Source organism: Pelophylax lessonae (assembly GCF_965119305.1).
Source record: "Pelophylax lessonae genome assembly, chromosome: 8".
Taxonomy (NCBI): Eukaryota; Metazoa; Chordata; class Amphibia; order Anura; family Ranidae; genus Pelophylax; species Pelophylax lessonae.
In genome coordinates this window covers 145,587,843-145,610,933 of record NC_138775.1, presented here as the reverse complement: position 1 = coordinate 145,610,933, position 23,091 = coordinate 145,587,843, and the positions used below count along the sequence as shown (strand labels likewise).

The window sequence follows — 23,091 nt, the reverse complement described above, 5'->3', positions numbered from 1 at the left end:
GCTTTCTTTTGCATTATCTTTAGAAGAGGCTTCCTTCTGGAACCACGGCCATGCAGACTAATTTGATGCAGTGTGTGGCATATGGTTTGAGCACTGAAAGGCTGACCCCCCACCCCTTCAAACTCTGCAGCAATGCTGGCAGCACTCATATGTCTATTTCCCAAAGACAACCTCTGGATATGATGCTGAGCACGTGCACTCAACTTCTTTGGTTGACCATGGGGAGGCCTGTCCTGAATGGAACCTGTCCTGTTAAATCGCTGTATGGTCTTGGCCACCGTGCTGCAGCTCAGTTTCAGGGTCTTGGCAATCTTCTTCTAGCCTAGGCGATCTTTATGTAGAGCAACACTTCTTTTTTTCAGATCCTCAGAGAGTTCTGTGCCATGAGGTGCCATGTTAACTTCCAGTGACCAGTATGAGATAGTGAGAGCGATAATATCAACTTTAACACACCTGTACACCATTCACACCTGGGACCTTGTAACACTAATGAGTCACATGACACCGGGGAGGGAAAATGGCTAATCAGGCCCAAATTGGGCCTAGGGGTGTACTCCCTTTTGTTGCCAGCAGTTTAGACATAAATGGCTGTGTTGAGATATATATATATATATATATATATATATATATATATATACATACATATATATATATATATATATATATATATATATATATATATATATATATATATATATATATATATATATATATATCCTGCTACTGCAAGTTGCTACTACATGGGGATTCAAGGGAGCGCAACAGAAGCCAACAGGTCATGTCATAGCTCCATAAATTCAGCACCATTGTTTATCGCTCCTTAACCCAGGAAAGCCACAGCTTCTGGATCACATGACAGTACCAAAGCTAATTAAAAAGATTATTTACACAGATCTCTTTTGCAAACAGTATGCAGCATAGCTTTCATTTTCAAGCCTGATAGCAGAACTAAACTCAGGATTACTTGGATTTTTCCAGGTCCTGGACTTTGGCCATCTTTATTACCGGGTGTTGAATGACATCACTCCCAGGCATGCATAGGAGTCATTCATCCCGGCACACAGGCACTAAATTCAGGGGCGTAACTACAGGGGTTGCAGGGGTTGCAATCGCTACCGGGCCCCATGCTCCAGGGGGCCCGGTAGCAAACCAGTGGGTGAACTTCTAGGATCTCAAAGGTCACACTTGTGACCGGGCACTGGCATTTCTCCACTGTGGGGAGGCCCCAAGATTGCAGGAAGGGGGCCCACTGCAGAACTTGTGAAAGGATCCTGATGCGGGACCATAATAAAAGGCCATGCAATGAGATTAAAGAGCCCCAGGATTAGTGGGAAGAGCCCCGGGCTTGAAGGGAAGGGCCCCCGGCCAGGGGTCTGGGGGGCCCTTCATGGTTTCTTGCATCGGGGCCCTGAAGGTTCTAGTTACGCCTCTGACTAAATTAGTATACTAAATTACAGTATACTAAATTACTTTAAAGTGTGCAGAAGACTGTGAGTTTATTTTATTGTAGGTTTGCATCTCTCTTCTGCAATAAAGAGCCTGTCTGTTCTTTTCATTTTCCTGGCTTTAGTTCTGCTTTAACTGAACAGCCTGAAGATAGAAACTGATTGGTTACCATGTACAGCTACTCCAGATTTTGTCTTCCACAGTAAATTACCTCCTTTAGTGATTTTAAATTTTAAAGCAGTACTGTTTCCCTTTATTTTCACTATTTGATCAGGCTAGTAAAGCTGGTCATGCATGGATCAAAATGTGTCTGGTTAAGCAGGGACTGGCTGAATTTCGATCTATGTGTAGCAGTTACTGTTTACTAGACAGGGGACACTACTCTCCCCCCAAGACTGACAATGCTGCTGTTTAAAGGTAACTCCTTTACCCCTCCATTCACAGTGCAAACACCCTGATAGGAAGACAGGAAGTATGATATTGACAAGATAACCAAGTGAAAATAAAAAAAAATTGTGTTTAACACCACTTCAAACCTGAACTTCAGGCAGGTTAAAAAAACACACTAATTAATGCAGCTCTGTTTAATATTAATACAATACATTTTTTAATGCAAAGAGTGTAAGTACCTGAATTTGACCTTGTTCCAGCCTCTTGCAGTCATGTACAGCAAAGTTCAGAGTTGGAGTGTAAGGAAATCTAATGTGTTCCAGTACGAGAAGACCAGTGCTTATACACAGGTACACTTGGCACTGGTATTGGCGCCAAACAGTTTATGGTAATCATTAAAAGTGCTGCGCAGTAAGTACTATACTAATTAAAATATATATTAGTGAGTGGCTCTCACCCTGGGAAATCAGACAAGGTTTGTCTAGGAGAGCAGGAGGCACTGCTATGAGTTCTTGGACTTGCTCTTGCAAGAATGCCCGAAATCTTTGCTAGGAAGAGAGCTGCTGGAGCTATATATATCTAACACTGGGAGCTTGGATTAAAAGAGGAATAAAGGAAACCATCCACCATCACCCTGTGAGGGTATACCAGCTCTTTTAGACCAAGTCTAATTATGAGGTCACATTCAATGAGATGAGAATCCACCCATTAGGGGGGTCCCAAAAGTGGAGGTGACACATCTGACAAGCTGTCATATTGTTTCAACTATTTTCACAGCACTGGTGATTGGGATCAGACATCACTTTCTCATCGATTTTTATAATCATTCACTATTTATTTTTATTGATATCGTTATCACTTTTTTAGTTTTTATTTTTGTTTATGATGATTTATCATGTGTGTTGTTATATATCTTATAAATTAATTTATTTATCACTGGATATTTTAATTAGTATAGCACCTACTGCGCAGCACTTTTAACGATTACCATTTGTTTTTCACACTAATTGATTGGGGAGTGATTAGTGCAGGCTGCAGTTTTAAGACATATTAGCTCACAGGATCACTCTTATATACACGTTTAGTCACCAAACAGTTTATATATGCCAGAGTGTGACAGGGACAGTTTACTGAGTGGTCTTTAGCTTGGTTCTGATTTATCGTTGACCTGACCTCTTACTTCTGCCTTTCCATTTATAACACAGCTTGCCTTTGACCTATCTTTGTACTCGGCTTTCTGTCTTCTGTTTTTGTACAGTGCTGCCAGCCTATTTACAAACTTTGGCCTGTATCCTGACATTGCCTCTACCTTACGTTCCTGTACCTTGCTGCCTGACTTTTGCTGACCTCGACATGTATCAGCACAGAACTAGCGGAAGTGGGACCCAGGTACACCCATCGACTGTCTGGAGAAGCTTTGCCAGAAGTAGTCTTAAAGAAAGAATTACAGTGAGTGTCTGCAGGCAACAGTGAAGCATGGTGGGGGTGCCTTGCAAGTTGGGGGCTGCATTTCTGCAAATGGAGTTGGAGATTTGGTCAGGATCAGTGGTGTCCTCAATGCTGAGAAATACAGGCAGATATTTCTCCATCGTGCAATACCATCAGGGAAGTGTGTGATGGGCCCCAAATTTATTCTGCAGCAGGACAACAACCCCAGACATCCAGCCAATATCATTAACCTCCCTGGCGGTATTCCCGAGTGTGGCTCGGGGTTAACTTTCAGTACCAAATGCGGTAACCCTGAGCCACACTCGGGATTACCCCATAATATTACTCACCTTCCCTGCGATCCCCCACCTTCCTCCCCGCCGTCCTCACACCCTCTCCTGGCTCTGTGCACAGCCGATTGACGGCACTTGCCTTCTGGTTCCCTTCCCTGCGAGCTTTGCGACGCAGGGGGGTGGAACCGACGGCAAATTCTAAAGTGTAAATACACAAATGACATGATACAAAGCTGTAATCCTAACAAATACACTGTATCATGCCATTTCACCACAGGATTGCATCTGGTGACTTTTCCAGTGCCCTGCCTGTGCTTTTCCAGTGCTTTGTGCCTGGAAAATTTTGAAGGAGCATGTCGTCCAAAAAGCGTTCTTTTTGCGTAAAAGCATTTTTAGATGAACTGGAAAACAGCGACAGCAAAACGGAGTTACTTGAAGAACTGAGCGATAGCGATTCGTGGGAAAATTCGTCATCAGGTACGGAAAGTGACGACAGCGATGGTTCTGATGTCTCTTTCTGGCACATAGCTTGTGGAATTTGGGAAGTATATCAAATTATTCTTCAGAATTTCTAACGGAGCTATGCGCCAGAAAGAGACATCAGAATCGCCGTTGTCGTCACTTTCCGTACCTGATGACGAATTTTCCCACGAATCGCTATCGCTCACTTCTTCAAGTAACTCAGTTTCGCTGTCGCTGTTTTCCAGTTCGTCTAAAAGCGATTTTGCGCTAAAAGAACGCTTTTAAGATGCCATGGTCGTTCTCAATTTTCCAGGCACAAAGAACTGGAAAAGTCACCAGGTGAAATCATGTGGTGAAATGGCATGATACAGTGTAATCCGTTAGGATCACAACTTTGTATCATGTCATTTAGTGTATTTACATTTTTGAAATTGCCACCGGTTTCACCCCCCTGCGTCGCAACGCTCGCAGGGAAGGGAACCGGAAGACAGGTGCTGGCATCGGCTGGGATGACGGCGGGGGAGGACGGCAGGGGATCGCAGGGGAAGGTGAGTTTTAAAATATAAAACAACAGATTTCCATGCAAAAGAATGTATCGCTTTTAACACAGAAATCTGGACATAATCAAACCGCCAGGGAGGTTAAGAACTATCTTTAGCGTAAAGAAGAACAAGGAGTCCTAAAAAAGGGATGGTTTAGCCTCCACAGAGCCCTGATCTCAACATATTCGAGTCTGTCCGGGATTACATGAAGCGACAGAAGGATTTGAGGCAGCCTACATCCACAGAAGATCTGTGATTAGTTCTCCATGTTGTTTGGAACAACCTACTTGCCAAGTTCCTTCAAAAACTGTGTGAAAGTGTACTTAGAAGTACTGATGCTATTTTGAAGGCAAAGGGTAGTCACAACTGCCTAAAAGGTTTGCACATTAGTGTATATATTTAATATATGTATTTAAGTAGTTGCTAGTCAATGTAATGTGACACAAACAGCATAGGAAGCCCTCTGAAGCTCTTCACTAAGTTTTTTTTTGTTTGTTTTTGTGTGCAGTTTGTTGTTACAAACTGACTTTTAGACAAGAGGTTAGAAAAAAGTATGAAAAAACCCCCCCTTGAAACCCATAAACAGGCAATACACAGTGAAATAGTAAAATGCACCAAGAAAGCAAAAAACATTGTGTACTGTCTCTTTAAGTTGTCAATAGTCAAGTTGCTATTTGGACTTAAAACACAAACAGAAAAATATACCAAAAAGCAAATAAAAAGCACAAAGAGAACTTCAAATCTGAATAAAAGTTTTCACTTGTGCAGTATTTGAAGGTTTTTAGGCACCTATAACACTGAATAACCTATAACACCTATAACACCTATAACACTGAAAACATGCCCGTGTCTCTTTATATTTTAGCATTTTGGATTGCCTTAAATTGTTAATATATTATCTAAAAAGCCCTAATATAATACAACACAGCCAAAAATGTGGGGAAAAAAGACAACGAATAGGCCCATAACAGTTTTTACATATTTAAACTCAATGATCTCAATCAAGCATTGCGTTTGTAAAAAAAATAACACAATAAATACCCCAAAAAGGAATTTTATATTTGAGGTTTTAAAAACGTAGGTCAAAGTATAATTTTTTTTTATACAGTTGTTGTTTGGACTTTGTTACCCCCCCCCCATGTCTAAAAACTCAAACACTCAAAATACACCAAAAATATGCACAAAACACAGGGGCAAGGAGTCCTTCCTTCTGAGATTGGAGCGAAGCGGGGGGGGGGGGTCGGGGTGCGCCAGCCGCGGTGCCCAGGGGGGGCGCAGGCTGAACGGAGGACCGGGAGGAGCAGTAAGTCACTGCTTCCACACTACACTGGCAGTGATTTTCCGCCCCCCCTCGGCCTGCGCCCCTGGCGGGCGCCGTTCTGGCCTACCCCACGGTACGCCCCTGGCAAGGACAAAGAAGGCATGTATTTTTTAACTTTTTACCCTACAAACATACACTTGTTAACATACCAAATGCATTACACTGAACTGTCAAAAAAAGTTCACAGTGATGCAGTATCATAATGTATTCTAATGACACTTCCCAGCTTTTTTTCTATTTTGCTTATGTACATAGAGTTTATTCACTAAAACAGAGGCATATTTATAAAGCAGTGAATTTAATATTCACTGGACACTCACCAAACATTAACTTATTCATTGTTGAATCATTTAATCTATTTATAAAACACATCTACCAGGAAAATTCACCTGCACAGCAACAAGCAGACCCTCATTCACATCTCTGCAGAGCATTGTGCTATACATTAACATGCGTTATATTTATATTGCATGGTAATGTGCTTTGCCTTAAGACAACTTATTCCTTTTGGATAGGGCACCAATGCACCACAACGCACAAAAAGCTGTATATGTATATATTTTTTTTTTTTTTACAGTTTGTAGCACAATGTGCAGATGGTTCCTATCTGTGTGCTGGGAAGAACTGCAATGCATTGCATTGGGTGGCGTTTTCAAGGTGCCATTCAAAATAAAGCGCACTGCATTGCCAATCATTTATTACTGTGTGCTGCAGTAACTTGGGGTAAATTTGGATTTTATTGCTTGTTGCCACAATGCACAGATGTTAAGCCAGTCACATATACTGTACACGAATACGCATGTTTAGGTGCCTTTACACTGAATAACACAAAGTCTTTATGGAGCACTTTAATTAGTATCTTTCTGAGTATAAATACCAGTAAATTGTTATGTCCATGTGCAAGAGACCTATAGGCAGTGGCATACCAGGGGGGGGGGGGGGGAGTTGTTCCGCCCTAGGTGCCACACATTAGGGGGGGGGGTTGTCAGCAGGGCCGCTGGGGGATTGCCAGCCCTACTGCACTGGGCAGATCTGCCAGTACACTGGGACTAGCCAGGAGCGCTTGGATTAAGTGATGAAATAGTCCGCTTTCTATCCCCTGTCCCCACTGAACACAAGGGGCCCGGAGAAGATTTTTCTAAACAGCTGCACAGTGGGGGATTGGCTTATTGGTGGACATGATTTAAGAGTCCCCCCTGCCTGCTCTACCTTGCCCCCCCCCCCCAGTTTCCTCCAGTCCTACTTGCCCAGCCCCAGGAAAAATGGAGAGGACCAAATGTACCAGCAGTGTACAGCTGGTCCCAGGCTCCCAGCTCCAATAGAAGATACTGCAGGACAAGCACTGCACCCAGGACCCAGGTAGAAGAAGCTGCACAGACAGTTGCTGGGGTGGTACCAATCATGTTTGGAGTGACACATCTGAGGGGACCCCCTGCTGCCCCCCCCCAATTGATGGGCACTTATGAGGCCGCACTGATGGGCACTGATCAGGCTGCATTGATGGGCACTTTTGAGGCTGCACTTATGGGAACTGGTGAGGCTGTGTTGATGGGCACTGGTTAGGCTGCGCTAATGGGCACTGGTGAGGCTGCACTGATCAGGCTGCATTGATGGGCACTGATCAGGCTGCACTGATGAGGCTGCATTGAAAAGGCGCTGATGAGGCTGCATTGATGAGGCTGTATTGATGGGCACTGGTGAGGCAGCAGTCTTTGCAATAAAAACATTCATAAAGGGGAGGAGTTAGTAAGGTAACCACACCCATGTGGGGGCACCAGAAATATTTCTGCACCCAGACGTCTGTGACCCTAGGATCTGCCCTGTGAGGGGCATTGCTGTAAATTAGGGTATGCCCCTGCTCTGGGTATGCCCCTGCCTATAGGTATTGCATCAGATGATACTGATTTCTCTTTTACAGATTAAAGACTACTTCTCCAATTGAACTAATATGTAGTAAGAGACTGGCATTCATTCATCTATTCTTTCATTTTTTTGGTTACATGAATCAGTTACTATTGTATATTATTTGTGTATAACAGGTTACTTCGTTTCTATGAGCATTGTGTGTTTCCTTTTTAGATTGTATGTGGATATATATATATATATATATATATATATATATATATATATATATATATATATATATACAGTATATTTATATATATAGTTGCCCCATGGGAATTTTCTACTTCTTCAACATATTTGAACAGACAAATATTAGGTCTTTGTTTAACCATTTCCTGTCCACCCATTGCAAGCGGAACATGGCAGCACTAGAAATGTGATTTAAAAAAAACAAAAACATGATAATGCATACTGTATGTTTTAAAGAACAACAATAAAAAACACATTACCTTGGTAACATAGTGGCATTTTTGGTCTATTACATGGATCGTTATTCCACTTTCCACTATCTTTAGGTCTATGTACATACAGTTCTACGCATATTTCCCTATTTTGCTTGCTTGGCTCATCTGATGCCCAATTTTGTACATCTTCTGGTACAGGTTTTTGGTTTTCTACCCAAATCCAAATGTCCTTGATTTTTTTTATTCCAATCCAATAATGGGAACTACTGGTAGGCGCCTTTTCTTCTAGATGTTTATTTTCAATTTTGTTTTGAATGAAAACCATATTAGTATATTTCGTTTTACACCATTTACGAGCTGTTTCCCATGCCATTGATGTGTTGCCATAATGGTAAGTCCATGCAGACACTTCTATGTAAAAGTCAGATAAAAAAGACAAAATATTAAATTGTTTATTAAATGATTTAAAATGTCTTGCATATATTGAACTATAAAATATAATTGCTATTGTAATAGATGGTAAAGGAAAATGTAATGTGTATGCTATATAGCAGTGTCCACATGGGCATTCTTTCCTCAGTGCACTCACTCCCACACTCCCTTCCCTGCCACTGCCCTGTCAGACTGACAGGTGCATGGCCAAGAAGTATTGTATTAGAGGTGTGTTGACATGTGTGTCAGTACCTCCCTTCTGACCGGAGGTCATGCTTACGTTCTGGGGCCCCACAATGGGAGTAAAAAGTCCACCTACATTCCCAGCCAGTGACATCCTTGTCCAAATACCAAAAGAGAGACAATTCAGGAAAAAACATGTAGAATACTAGCTCTCTAACCAGCATTCCTTATAGATTTCAACAGAAGGAGAGGATAGGAGTCACTCCAACATTCTTGCCAGCCCTAACTTCTACATATTTTGCAAGCTGTGTCACTGGGACCAGCCCTGTGCTGTGGTTGAGGGTCATATAATGGTAGCTCAGCCACTGAGGAGGGGCCATACTAACTCCTGGACCACCCCACCATTGGTACCATCTGCCTGGCAACCACCCCTCCTATCCCAACCTGGCTGCTCCACCTCCCCACAACTTTAACACTGAACTGTCATTCCTGTTGTTCTCCTTACACATTTTCACCAGGGACACAATGCACTTTAACCACTTCAGTCCCAGAAGGTTTTACCCCCTTAATGAGCTAGCCTTTTTTTGCGATTCAGCACTGCATTACTTTAATAAAAAATTGCGCAGTCGTGCAACGCTGTACCCAAATACAATTGATGTCCTTTTTTTCCCCACAAAAAGAGCTTTCTTTTGGTGGTATTAGATCAACCTCTGCGGTTTTTAGATTTTGCGCTATAAGTAAAAAAGGGCGACAGTTTTGAAAAAAAACACAATATTTTTTACGTTCTGCTTTAAAACATTCCCAATAAAAAAAAATTAAAAATCACATTTTGTTATCAGTTTAGGCCAATTTGTATTCTGCTACATATTTTTGGTTAAAAAAATCCCAAAAAGCATATTTTAATTGGTTTGCGCAAAAGTTATAGCGTTTAGAAACTACGGGATAGATTTTTTGGACATTTTTTTTGTTTTGTTTTTGTTAGTAATGGCAGCAATCAGCGATTTTTTGCGACATTGCGGCGGACAGTTCGGACCCCTAACTGACATTTTTGACCCTTTTTGGGTACCAGTGACATTCATACAGTAATCAGTGCTAAATAATATGCACGGTTACTGTATAAATGACACTGGCAGGGAAGGGGTTAACGCTGGGGGTGATCAAAAGGGGTTAATGTTTGCTCAACTGTGCTTACTCACTGTGGGGGGCTCTGTGACAGACACAGAGAGATCGGAGTTTCAGCTTAGCTGAAGCTCCTGATCTCTCTCCCTCCCTTTGTGACAGAAGACTCGCCTGCTTTTCTTACATAAGTATTGTATGAGGCCGATGGCGGTCGCCTCCACTCCTCCTGCAGGCTCCCTCCCGCTGTGTTAGTCACAGCGGGAGCGTGGCTCCTGCGGCACGTGCGCGCAGCTGAGACCACGTGCACAAAATGACGAATATATACAGGATTTTGCGCAGCTGAGCCACCCTGCCGCAGTATATCGTTCGGCAAGTGGTAAAACATTTTACTTAAAGGTTCGGCAATGTAACAACAGCTCCAAATAATAAAGATACAAAATTCCTATTCCCAGCTTCATTCAGGGCTGCTGCAGTGCAGGTACTGTACCTTTCCTGGGGTGAGACACCCACTATAGGTCTGTTCCAGAATAGTACAAGCCCTTAGTCCCTTTGAAGGGTCCCATAGTGGGGAAGCACAGTTCTTGCAGTAATAACATACTTCTGTCACCAGCTCAAAATTGGTTGTATTTAAGTGTGTGTGTATATATACCCCTATACAGAAGTTCAGATGTTTTGCCTGCCTCCAAAGACCCCAAAAAATGCCCAAAAAAACGCCAGCTACAAAAACGCCCAGGTGTGTTTTTGCAGCAGGCGGTTTTTTTGGGCATTTTTTTGGGGTCTTTGGAGGCAGGCAGAACATCTGAACTTCTGTATAGGGGTATATATACACACACACATATATGTATTTATACACATACACACATATAGGTGTTATAGGAGCGGAGACATATGCCTGTTAATTATTTCATTAGTGCAAGCATAGGTTTCTGCTACTTTCACACCTATATATGTGTATGTGTATATATACATACATACATGTGTGTGTGTATATATACCCCTACACAGAAGTACAGATGTTATGCCTGCCTCCAAAGACGCCCAAAAAAATGCCCAAAAAAAAAGCCAGCTACAAAAACGCCCAGGTGTGTTTTTGCAGCAGGCTTTTTTTTGGGCATTTTTTGGGGTCTTTGGAGGCAGGCAAAACATCTGAACTTCTGTATAGGGGTATATATACACACACACTTATATGTATTTATACACATACACACATATAGTTGTGAAAGGAGAGAAGCCATATGGGTGTTAATTATTTCATTAGCGCAAGCATAGGTTTCTGCTACTTTAACACCTATATATGTGTATGTGTATATACACATACATGTGTGTGTGTGTGTGTATATATACCCCTACACAGAAGTTCTGATGTTATGCCTTCCTCCAAACACCCCCAAAAAATGCCCAAAAAAACGCTTGAAACAAAACCGGCAAGGTGTGAAAATAGCGGAGCCATATCCCTGTTCTATTGCAATTCTAATACAAACAAACTTTTTTTTCTGGTTCTGGACATGCTACAGAGCTGAAACTTCACAGGTACACTTTTTAGACTCCCCCAGGCACTAAATCCAAAGAAATCTCTTTTTTTTTTTTAAATAATTTTTTCAATAATTGTCTCTCTATCAAAAATGACAATTTTTGAGAACTTTTTTTTTTGTGTGATTAATAGTTCCTGGAGCATGACCCAGAACCATAGGCACTATTTAGGGGCATTTATTGGGTTTTAGGGCTTCAAATGGTGTTTTTTGATTACCGAAGTTCGGGTCCCATTGATTTCAATGGGGTTCTGAAATCCGGGCTGAACTTTCGGGAAGTTCGGGTGTTCTGGTCGAACCGAACTTTTGAAAAGTTCGATCCTCCCTAGTTACAATGACATCTGAAAGTGGATGGAATATATTAGGCAGCAAGTAAATATGTTGTCCATGAAGTTGAGTTGTTGAAAGCAGAAAAAATGGAAGAAGGTGGTATAGTCTAATGAAGCCTATTTTTTTTACAATCATCTGAATGGCCAGGTGCCTGTGCATTGCTTACCTGGGGAAGAGATGGCACCTGGATTCAGTATGGGAAGAAGGCAAACCTGCAGAAGCAGTGTGATACTTTGGGCAATGTTCTGCTGGGAAACCATGGTCCTGCCTTTCATGTGGCTGTTACAACACATACCACCTATCTAAACATTGTTGGCGACCAAGTACAGCCCTTCATGAAAGTGGTATTCCTAGATGACAGTGGCCTCTTTATAGATAATATAATAGATAATGAGCCCTGCCACACTGCAAATATTATTTAATAATGGTTTGAGAAACACAACACATTTGAGGTGTTGATTGGCTTCCAAATGCTCCAGATCTCAATTCAATGGAGTATCTGTGGGATGTGCTGGAAAAAACAAGTTCTGGTCCACAGAGGCCCCATTTTGTAACTTACAGGGCTTAAAGTGATAATAGCAGCCCCGATCCTCCTCCTCTTGGGCCCCCAGCGGGTGCTCCTGGCCCCTCCCTCCTGCTGAGTACCCCCAGAGCAAGCACCTTGCTATGGGGGCACCTTAGCAGGCTCACTCTTGAGCCACTGCTCTGTATGTTCATTCACACAGAGAGCCACGGCTCAGCCCCGCCCTCTCTTTCCTCATTGGCTTACTGGCTGTGACTGACAGCAGCGGGAGCCAATGGTACCTGCTGCTGTCTCAGCCAATGAGGAGGGAGAGTCCCTGGAGAGCCGAGGCTCTTGTGCACATCACTGTATTGCGATAGGGCTCAGGTAAGTCTTAGGGAGGCTGGGCCTGATGCACACAGAAGGTTTTTGTCATGTACTTGTTCCGAGGCCAAGGTGCTGAGAGGGCTCCCCTTGTGGCTAAGTGCAGTACACCCCTGAATGTGGTACAGGAGGTATAGTGCCCAAAGAAGCACAGGTTGCCAACAGGGTACTGAAGAGCAGGGCCAGTGAATACCTGGTGGATGCTGGAGATGACAGGATACACAGCAAGACAGATGTCTCTCGGGAACTCCAGATGTACTTGGCAAACTTGTGCACACAGGAAACAGTAGTAGAAACCAGGGTGAGGATCAAACACAGTTAATCAGTCTGGGGACAAGGCAGGTAGCAGAAACAGGAACTTGGCCGAGGTCACAACAGGAAAGCAGGCAGGGAGTAATAGCAAAGGTGATCAAACAGGAGCAAGGTTGTTAGAGCAAGCCAGAGGGTCAACGCCAGGAGAAGAGATAAAACAGGTCATGACTCATGAACAAGCTGGGTCACAACAGGAAATCCAAGGAAAGTATGCAGAGGTTCAGGAACACAGGAAGGCTGATGACAATCCAGCAATTTAGTGGAATCAGTAGCAGTCTTATATAGGCAGGGCCGGCGCTACCACTAGGCAAGTTAGGCAGTCGCCTAGAGCGCACTGCCGCCTAGGGGCGCCTGGCCTGTTTTCCCCCTCTTAGTTTGTCCCTCTCCTTTCCGTTCGGCTCTGCAGACTCATCAGGGTCTCCCTCTGAGTCCCTGACAGTCTGACATGTGTGAGATTACAGAGGCGGCTGGTGCGGCGCCTCGATCAGTGAAAGAGAGAGAGGTGACAGTCTGTGTGACCTCTCTGTATCTCTCACTGCTCCGTCCTCTCCAGCACGGCTGCAGCGTGCGTGCCCTGGGCTTCACAGTCACACATCTCTTCTCCCCCTCCCCCTCCTGTCTGCTCCGTCTGTGAAGGAAGGTGGGCGGGAAGATTAAAAAGAGCCAGCCGACATCCACAGGATTCCACACTGAGAAGCTGCTGAATGACGAGCCCGGGGATCATTCCAATGAGGTAACCCTTTCACTGACCAGAACTTGCCCCCCCCCTTCTCTCCCTGTCACCCTGAAACCCCCCCTTCTCCCCCTGTCACCCCTCTCTCTGCCAGCACTGGAAATACCTTTACCCCTTTCTGTTAGTGTTAATAATAAACTCCTTCCTTCCCATTATCTCCCTATACATTGATGTATTAGTACAGAATAACTTTATTAATTTTATCCATTCAGCCCCGGTTCACATTTGTGCGATCACACAGATCGCATGTATATTCGGAGCGCACTGCTCCTAAATGATATGCGATCTCTCTCTCTGTGCGGTGCAAATTTCAGCCATACAGTTTGTATGGCTGAATTTGCACCACATCCGCAGTAAACTCGCACATGAGGCTTTTTTTTGCTGCAGCAGAATCGGATCGCATAGTGGTTCACACTAGTGCGATCCGATTCTGTGCAAACTTGCAGATCGCACTGCGATATGCGATCAAACTGGGGGTGTCGTTAACTTTTAATTGACACCCCCTGCGTATCGCATATGGCAATGTGAACTGCCAGCGGTGCAGATGCGATGCGGGATCACGCTGCATATTCGCAGCGTTCCCGCATCGCACAAGTGTGAACCGGCACTTAGTCCCGATTTACACTGGTGCGATGCGGGAAACCCTGCGATTCAGTGCCGGTTCCCGCATCGCACCAGAATTGCACACTGGTTCACACTGAGATCTGCAAATCGCTGGGGATGTCAATGTAAGGTTAATGACACCCCCAGATTGGTTCAAAGATCGCAGTGCGAACTGTGAAATGATACAGGAATCGGTGTGAACATCAATGCGATCCGATTCCAGTGCAGGCCAAAAATAGGGACTTGCACCATTTTGGTGCAAATGGGATGTGATTTCAGCCTTGCAGTTTGTATGGCTGAAATCACATCGCAGAGACATTGCATGTGATCTGGGCAGTAATGTGGTGTGAATCACATGCAATGTCCGGCATCACACAAGTGTGAACCAGCACTTAAAGCGGTAGTATCCCGCTTTTTGACACTTTTACCTACAGGTAAGCCTATAATAAGGCTTACCTGTAGGTACAAATAATATCTCCTAAACCGGCACGGTTTAGGAGATATTTACAGTGCATGCAGCCGCTCGCGCGAGCAGCGCATGCGCTCTGAAGGTCCGGGGGGACCTTCAATTAACTTGCCGGGAGCTTGCCGGAAAAATCACTCCCGCGTGCATGCGCGGGAGTGACGTCATCGCGGCTCCGGCCAATCAGCGCGCTGGAGCCGTCTCTTCCGGCCAATCAGCGCGCCGGAGCCGCCGAACCCGGAAGAGACGACGAGGGATCATGGCAGCGCCCGCATCGATGTCCGGGGGTCCGTGTCGGGGCTTCGTTTTAAGGTAAGTTAAACATAATGGGCTAGTATGCGATGCATACTAGCTCATTATGCCTTTGTCTTGCAGGTTTTTTTTTTTTATTTTTTTTTTATAGGGTTTACAACCGCTTTAAAGTGGTATTAACCACTTCTGGACCAGAAGGATTTGCCCCCTTAATGACCAGGCCATATTTTGCGATTCGGCACTGCATTACTTTAACGGACAATTGCGCAGTTATGCAACGCTGTACCCAAATAAAATTGATGTCCTTTTTTTCCCACAAATAGAACTTTCTTTTGGTGGTATTTGATCACCTGTGCGATTTTTTTTTTTTTTTTGTGCTATACACAAAAAAATAGCGACAATTCTGAAAAAAAAAACTATATTTTTCACATTCTGGTATATAACATTCCCCCCCCAAAAAAATGTAAAAATCTAAATTTTCGATCCTTTTAGTCCAATTTGTTTTATGCTACATATTTTTGGTAAAAGAAAATCGCAACAAGCGTATTCTGATTGGTTTGCGCAAAATTTATCGCATCTACAAACCAGGGGAAAGATTTATGTCATTTTTATTTACTTATTTTACTAGTAATGGAGGCGATCTGCATTTTTTAGTGGGACTGTGACACCTAACTGACATTTTTGACACTTTTGGGGGTACCAGTGACATTACTACAGTAATCAGTGCTATATATATGCACTGTTATGATAATGACACTGGCAGAGAAGGGGTTAACCCAGGGTGATCAAAGGGTTAAATGTGAGTCTAGGGGAGTGATTCTAACTGTGGGGGGGCGTGACTTCTGAAATTACCATAGAGACCTGTGATCCTACATAGAAGGATCACAGGCTCTCGCGATCATTCCAGGGAGAATGGTCAGATGTGTTTACAACAGCCGACCGTTCTTCTCTCTCAGTGGGGAACGATTGCGGGTGCCCATCGGCATTCACGGCCGCCTGTCCCATGGATCGTCATCCCTGCTGCCTAGTAGGGGAGCGCGCCAACAGCAGCACATGCTTGCCCTCCAGCACCACGCGCGCGATTGACATAGAGCTATGTTGTTTTTCGCAGCCTAGCCAGCCTGCCGCAGTAAAACTGCGGCGGACAGTTGGCAAGTGGTAAAGCAAAGCAAAATATTTATTGTACTGCAGCTTACTAGTTCTTAGATGGGTGGCTGCATTAGTTTTCTTTCTTGCTTTTAGGTTTTCTCGCTTTTGTTTTAACATACTGATCCTGCTAGTTAGTCAATCGTTTTTTAAAAGAACAAGCCATCCTGCAGATGTAGCAGTTAGAGGGTTGAATAAAACCATTTAACACTGACAAAGGGGTGGAGTCAGGGGCGGAGCCAATGGGGGCGGCAAAATTAAGTTTTGCCTAGGGTGTCAAAAATCCTTGCACCGGCCCTGTATATAGGCCAGCAGGTTGTCATATCTGTCACGTTTTACGCGCCATTGCGTACGCACGTTCGCTGATTTGCTGTTCTTATGCGCACAGGAGTGTGCCAAGTGCGCCCATTTCTGGTACTGGCAGAATTCCCAGTTCTTCCATGGCCATTTCCCTAACAGTTTTTTACCTTAATGCATTGAATGCATTAGTGTAAAAAAACGTCTGCCTTTAGAACCACTTTAAAGGATCTCCTACTGACACTTTGGTGCTGGATACAACAACATACCTTTAGAGGTCAACTGGCGTCCATGCTTCTACAGGTCAGAGCTGTTTCGACGGCAAAAGGGGAACCAACTCAATATTAGGTTGGTGGTCAGAAAGTTATGACTGATCGGAGCATAAGTGTGAAATGTCCTCAACACTGCATTTACTGTTGTTTTGTACTAATCACATCACAATCCTAAATGTTGTCATCCATATGCATATGGATCTGTTTACTTCTCTTATTTTCCTTTTTTTTTTTCTTTTTTTTTTTTTTATGCATGTCTATAATCTATTGGATCCTTTCCACTCTGTATGTTTTTATATAATCCAGTAAACTTTATAATGTTAAAAAAATAAGTACTAGTGATTTTATACTGATTATTAAATTTTTGGAACTAACCTCTGCTTTACTTGTCTTTGTGTTTAATGCACATAACCATGGCAGCCATCAGAAATGTTTGGGCCTCTTACACAGCTTTAGGCCTGGCCCCCCCCCCCCCCTGGCCTGACCACCAACATTCCCCAGGGCCTGCCCATGGGCCTTCCCACCAAATCAGCACACAGGCTACCCCACTGAGTTCTTCACTCCCAGTTGCCAGCACACTTGTATCAACATTGCTGCGCATCACCAGGCTCACCATTCAGGTTTCATGGGTACCCGGAAGTAGGCAGTGATGTTGCTCCCTGCTGTGTATTCTTTGCCTGTGTCAGTCTCCTTGCACTGACTATAAATAGTGCTGGACCAGCCAGAGGCAAAACAAATCCCTACCTCTATGAAAACACCGTGTGGGAGAAAGATGCCCCTCCTGCCCCCCACTGCTATGTGCTGGCCTTTGCAGAGAACTTTGCTGATTTGCAGATTCCAGGCACGATAACTGCAACTATGTAGAAGTGTCCCAAGACACTACACTGGTATAAGTGATGCAGAATGCACACTAAACATACCGCTGGAGAAGTATTTTCTGATTCAAAATCAGCCACTGAAATAATTTTGTGATTACACCAAATGCCCTTCCTGTACTTAGGGAATAAGGGCGCTTCCCCATAGACCGTGCTGGGTCGACCATCTTCTCTTGTGATCATTAGGTTTCTGCGCAGGATCCTTTTACAGAGGAGGTATTGATCTCCACTCCTCGATTCTCCCCTTCTTTGTTACCCTGGCAAGACCTCTCCTGAGTCTGGCCAAATACCACTGTTTGTCCAGCACTACTCTTTCTGCTCTGCTCTGCTGCACACATACCAAGTGAAAATCTGGAGTCATGCCTTCAAATGCTCCCTACACACTGCAGAACATCCCTCCATTTTCCACCCGGATCGCTTGGTGCGTGCTGTTCGGGGAGTAAGCAGGGATGCAATTAGAAATTATAGGGCCTTTTTAAGTCTACCTGACCGGGCAGCCCCTCCCTCTACTATAAACATACAGACACCACCTGTGCACACACTCCTGTATACAAACAGCTCCCCCCACACCTGTACACTCTCAGACCCCCTCACAGCTGTACACACTCAGCCCCTTCACATCTGTACACGCTCAGCCCCCCTCACAGCTGTACGCACTCAGCCCCCTCACATCTGTACGCGCTCAGCCCACTCACACCTGTACGCGCTCAGCCCACTCACACCTGTACGCGCTCAGCCCCCCTCACAGCTGTATGCACTCAGTCCTCCTCACAGCTGTATGCACTCAGCCCCCCCACATCTGTACTCACTCAGCCCCCTCACACTTGTAAGCTCTCAGCCCTCTCACACCTGTACGCGCTCAGTCCACTCACACCTGTACGCGCTCAGCCCACTCACACCTGTACGCACTCAGCCCCCCTCACAGCTGTATGCACTCAGCCCCCACTCACACCTTTACACACTCAGCCCCCTCACAGCTGTACGCACTCAACCCCCCTCACAGCTGTATGCACTCAGCCCCCCTCAAATCTGTACGCACTCAGCCCCTCCTCACATCTGTATGTACTCAGACCCCCCTCACACCTGTATGCACTCAGCCCCCCTCACCTGTACGCACACAGCCCTGCCTCACACCTGTATGCACTTAGCTCCCCTCACACCTGTGCGCATTCAGCCCACCTCGCACCTGTATGCACGTAGCCCCCCTCACTCCTGTGTGCACCCAGCCCCCCTTCACATCTGTACACACTCAGCACCCCTTCAGGCCTGTATGCACTCAGCCCCCCTCACAGCTGTATGTACTCAGCCCCCTCACGCCTTTACACACTCAGCCCCCTCACACCTGTACATGCTCACCCCCCTCACAGCTGTAGACACTCAGCCTCCTCACAGCTGTACACACTCAGCCCCCCTCACAGCTGTACACACTCAGCCCCCCTCACAGCTGTACACACTCAGTCCCCCTCACACCTTTACACACTCAGCCCCCCTCACAGCTGTATGCACTTAGCCTCCCTCACAGCTGTACTTAGTCAGCCCCCTTACATCTGTACTCACTCAGCCCCCTCACATCTGTACACACTCAGCCCCCCTCATAGCTGTACGTACTCAGCGCTCCTCACTCTTGTATGCACTCAGCATCCCCCATACCTATAGGCACTTAGCCCTCCTCACACCTGTACACACTGAGCCCCTCCTCACATCTGTACGTACTCAGACCCCCCCTCACACCTGTACATACTTAGCCCCCTCACATTTTTACATACTCAGACCCTCCTCACATCTGTATGCACTCAGCTCCACCTCACACCTATATGTACTCAGCTCCTCTCATACCTGTATGCACTTAGCCCCCCTCACTCCTCTGTGCACCCAGCCCCCCTTCACATCTGTATACACTTAGCCCCCCCTCACTCCTGTATGCACTCAGTCCCCCTTACTCCTGTATGCACTCAGCCCCCCCTCGCACCTGTATGCACTCAGCCCCCCCTTGCACCTGTATGGACTCAGCTCCCCCTTGCACCTGTATGCACTCAGCTCCCCCCTCGCACCTGTACGTACTCAGACCCCCCTCACACCTGTACGCACTTAGCCCCGCCTCACACCTGTAAGCACTCAGCCTCCCCTTACACCTGTACGCACACAGCTCCTCTCACACCTGTATATATGTCAGCCCCCCCCCCCACATACACACATCTGAAAACACACAGCTCTGCACCCCCCTGTACACAAACAGCCCCTACTTGTAAAGATGGTCTTCCTACCTAGTCCCAGCTCTTGTTTGCACAAAGCTTACACATGTTACTGAGATGCAGAGGAGCTGAAGCCAATCACAGAACAAGCAGGAACACAGGGGGTGCACATGCAAATAGTAGCCAGAGGTGGCAGTAATGAGCTTAATGTGTGAGCTCAATAACACAAGGCAGCAGAAGTTGACAAATTTGTTTCTGTAGTGCACAACCCAGCTTCCCTTCACCCACTCCTGCATTCTCGTGGCCTAGCACATCCCCTCAGGATCAGGGCTGCTGTTAAAAATCGCAGGGCCCCATACAGACTACCTGGCAGGGCCCCCCCAAGAAAATATTAAAGATATATTTAGCTAAAACTACAACAAAATCACTATTAGCAGACACAAATATAACATAACTCGCATAATTCCTGCTAAATCTAAAAAAAAACTATGTTAAATAAAAAAGATGAGATGAGAAAAATATACAGGCTGGGCAGTTGGAGCTCGGTGATCAGAGAGAGAGAGAGAAACAAAGTTACAATTTACAAATAAACTCCTGAGCAGAGATAAGTGCTGGAAGGGGGGGGGGGGCACAGGGAGGGGGATTAGTGAGGGACAACTGTCTCTTTATCAACAGATAAAAGCTGATAGCAGGGAGAGGGACAGATCAGATTCAGGTGCTGTAGGAAAAATTCTGTATTTGTTGTCCATCACTAATCCCCCTCTCTGTGTGGGCCCCCCTGTGTGCTCAGGCCCCCTACAAGAGGGCTGGTGGTCCCCCCTATCAGCGGCCCTGCTCAGGATGCCTGTGCCCCCTACATTTATTTCGGCTGTCCCCCCCTGATGGCGGCCGTGCACATAACCTATTGAGACATCTAAGTGTGAAAACTTGTAAACACAGAGATTGAATCATAGAAGTATAAATTAAGAATATTCAGATATTGTGAACATAGTAGATAGTTTAGAAAGTCTTCTAAAATTATCATCAATCGTCTTACCATTACAAACATCTAGTCATCGTCACCAGCATCTGACCATGATCACTGATATCTGATCAATGATTAAAGACTACATGATTTGCACCCTTTCTACTAAAAATACTGATGTCAGTCCCCCAATAAATTGAGATAGCTCAAGCATACATTTGGTGTCTGTTTCTGATCTCCCATATGGCAGTATGAGTTTTCGAATTAAGCCTCACTGACTAACTAGGGACAGGTACCTGTACTTTCAAAGAAATTTGCAACAGTACATTGGTCCAAGCTGAACAGTTATAATATCACCATGCCTGCAAACTGTATCAAACACATTGGATGAAAAAAATAAAGTCTTGGGTCAAGGCTTAGAAACAACAACAGCCATTTCATATAGAGCCTGTAATACAGTCTCAAAGTCTCAAACAACAGGATTTATTTATTAAGAATTTACCAGGGCATTCAATATATGGATTTTTTCTACAGCTTACCTGTAAAATCTATTTCTTGGAGTACATCACGGGGCACAGAGCCATATTCATTACGTATGGGTTATAAGCCACATTCAGGTGAATACACACTGACAACCAATCAGACAGCAAGTCTCCCTATATACAGGAAGTACCTCAGTTTTGTAGCAAGAGGGGAGGGACCTCTGTGTCTCATGATGTAACCCAAGAAATGAATTTTACAGATAGACTGTATAAAAAAAAATCTATATTTCTTTATCATACATCATGGAACATAGAGCCATATTCATTACGTATGGGATGTCCCATAGCAATGCAGCAGAGGGGAGGGGGACACCATCAATACTCCCATCAGACCACAAAAGGTCTACATATCTGCCTGCAGAACACTGCGGCAAAATGCAGGCTCCTCCTGGGTCCTAACATCCACTTGATAGAATCTATTGAAGGTATGCACTGACGACCAAGTCGTGGCTTTGCAAATTTGAGCCATAGAAGCTTGATGGCGAACTGCCCAAGAGGCACCTATTCTTCTGGTAGAGTGTGCCTTTATCAGAAAAATGTAGAACCTTCCCTTTTAAACCATACGCCTGAATAATAACCTGGCGAATCCAACGAGAAATCATAGATTTAGATGCTGCCTGCCCTTTCCTGGGCCATTCTGGCAGTATGAACAAAAGATCGGAATTTAGAATCTGAGCCAACATTTTCAAGTAAGTCTTAAGAGAATGTACTACATCAAGAGAATGTAGTAACCTTTCCTCCTCTGTTTGAGGATCTGGAAAAAAGGAAGGCAGTACAATGTCCTGATTTAAGTGAAACACGAACACCACCTTGGGTAAAAAACAAGGGTGTGGACGTAGAGTCATGCTATCTTGATGTCAAATCAATAATGGCTCTTAACAAGAAAGAGTTGCTAGTTCTGATACTCTTCTGACTGAAATTATTGCAATCAAAAAGACCATGCGCTCAAAATGCTGTTTTTGTAAAACTGCCAGCACCAAATTTAGGTCCCAAGGACACAATGGTGGCTTCACTGGAGGAAGCAGACGTAATATCCCTTGAACGAATGTTTGAACTAGTGATCGACTGATATTGGTTTTTCGGTGCCGATACCGATATTTTGGCCAATGCATATTGGTATTGGCCGATATGTGCCGATAGTTTTGTACATTTAAAAAAAAAAAAATGTGATTTATTTTATTTTTGTCAGTCACTCTTGTGGAGGGATCTGGGGGTCTAAATGACTTAAAAGCATTCAAAATGCCAAGTTTGGCTGTTTTGAATGCTGTCATTTTTTTTAATCTGGCGCCAGACAGTACCGGGAGTGATGTTACTCATGACATCACTTCCGGATTTTTGCATGGAGACCCGATCAGAGCCGAATGCGGCTTTGATCGGGTCTTTGGCGGCCGTGCAGGCTGGTTGCCCGGGTCTCCCGGTGGGACGAGAGACCCAGGCGAGCCACGGAAGGCAGCGGGAGGGGGGGGGGAATGTCCCCTCCGGCTCCTTGTAATGATAGCCGAGCAGCTTTTCAGCCGCATCGGTTGTTATTACAAGACAGCCAACCGTCGGCTATGGACGCCGGTACCGGGGTGATGCCTCTAGCTGCAGGCATCACTCTGGTACAAGCACTTTCCCTAAAAATCGGCAATATCGGTAACCTCCGGGGCCAATTCCAATATATCGGGGTAAGTGCATATCGGCTCTCGATATTTCGGCTTTGCTGATAATAGAAACCAAGGAATGCAAAGCATTTGTTCTCTGGAAAAAACTGACAAGGCTGAAATTAGA

At 44.9% G+C, this 23,091-nt stretch overlaps 1 protein-coding gene across 1 annotated transcript in view; it reads right to left on the bottom strand.

The window, feature by feature from the left end:
- The window catches only part of LOC309562198 (E-selectin-like), a gene marked incomplete at its 5' end in the record, with an annotated part of 105,693 nt that overhangs the window by 71,403 nt on the left and 11,199 nt on the right, over nt 1-23,091 (bottom strand). Inside the window, one exon of the mRNA XM_082266318.1 lies at nt 8,237-8,602. Coding sequence (XP_082122444.1) covers nt 8,237-8,602 — 366 coding nt within the window. The remainder of the gene's footprint in view (nt 1-8,236; nt 8,603-23,091) is intronic.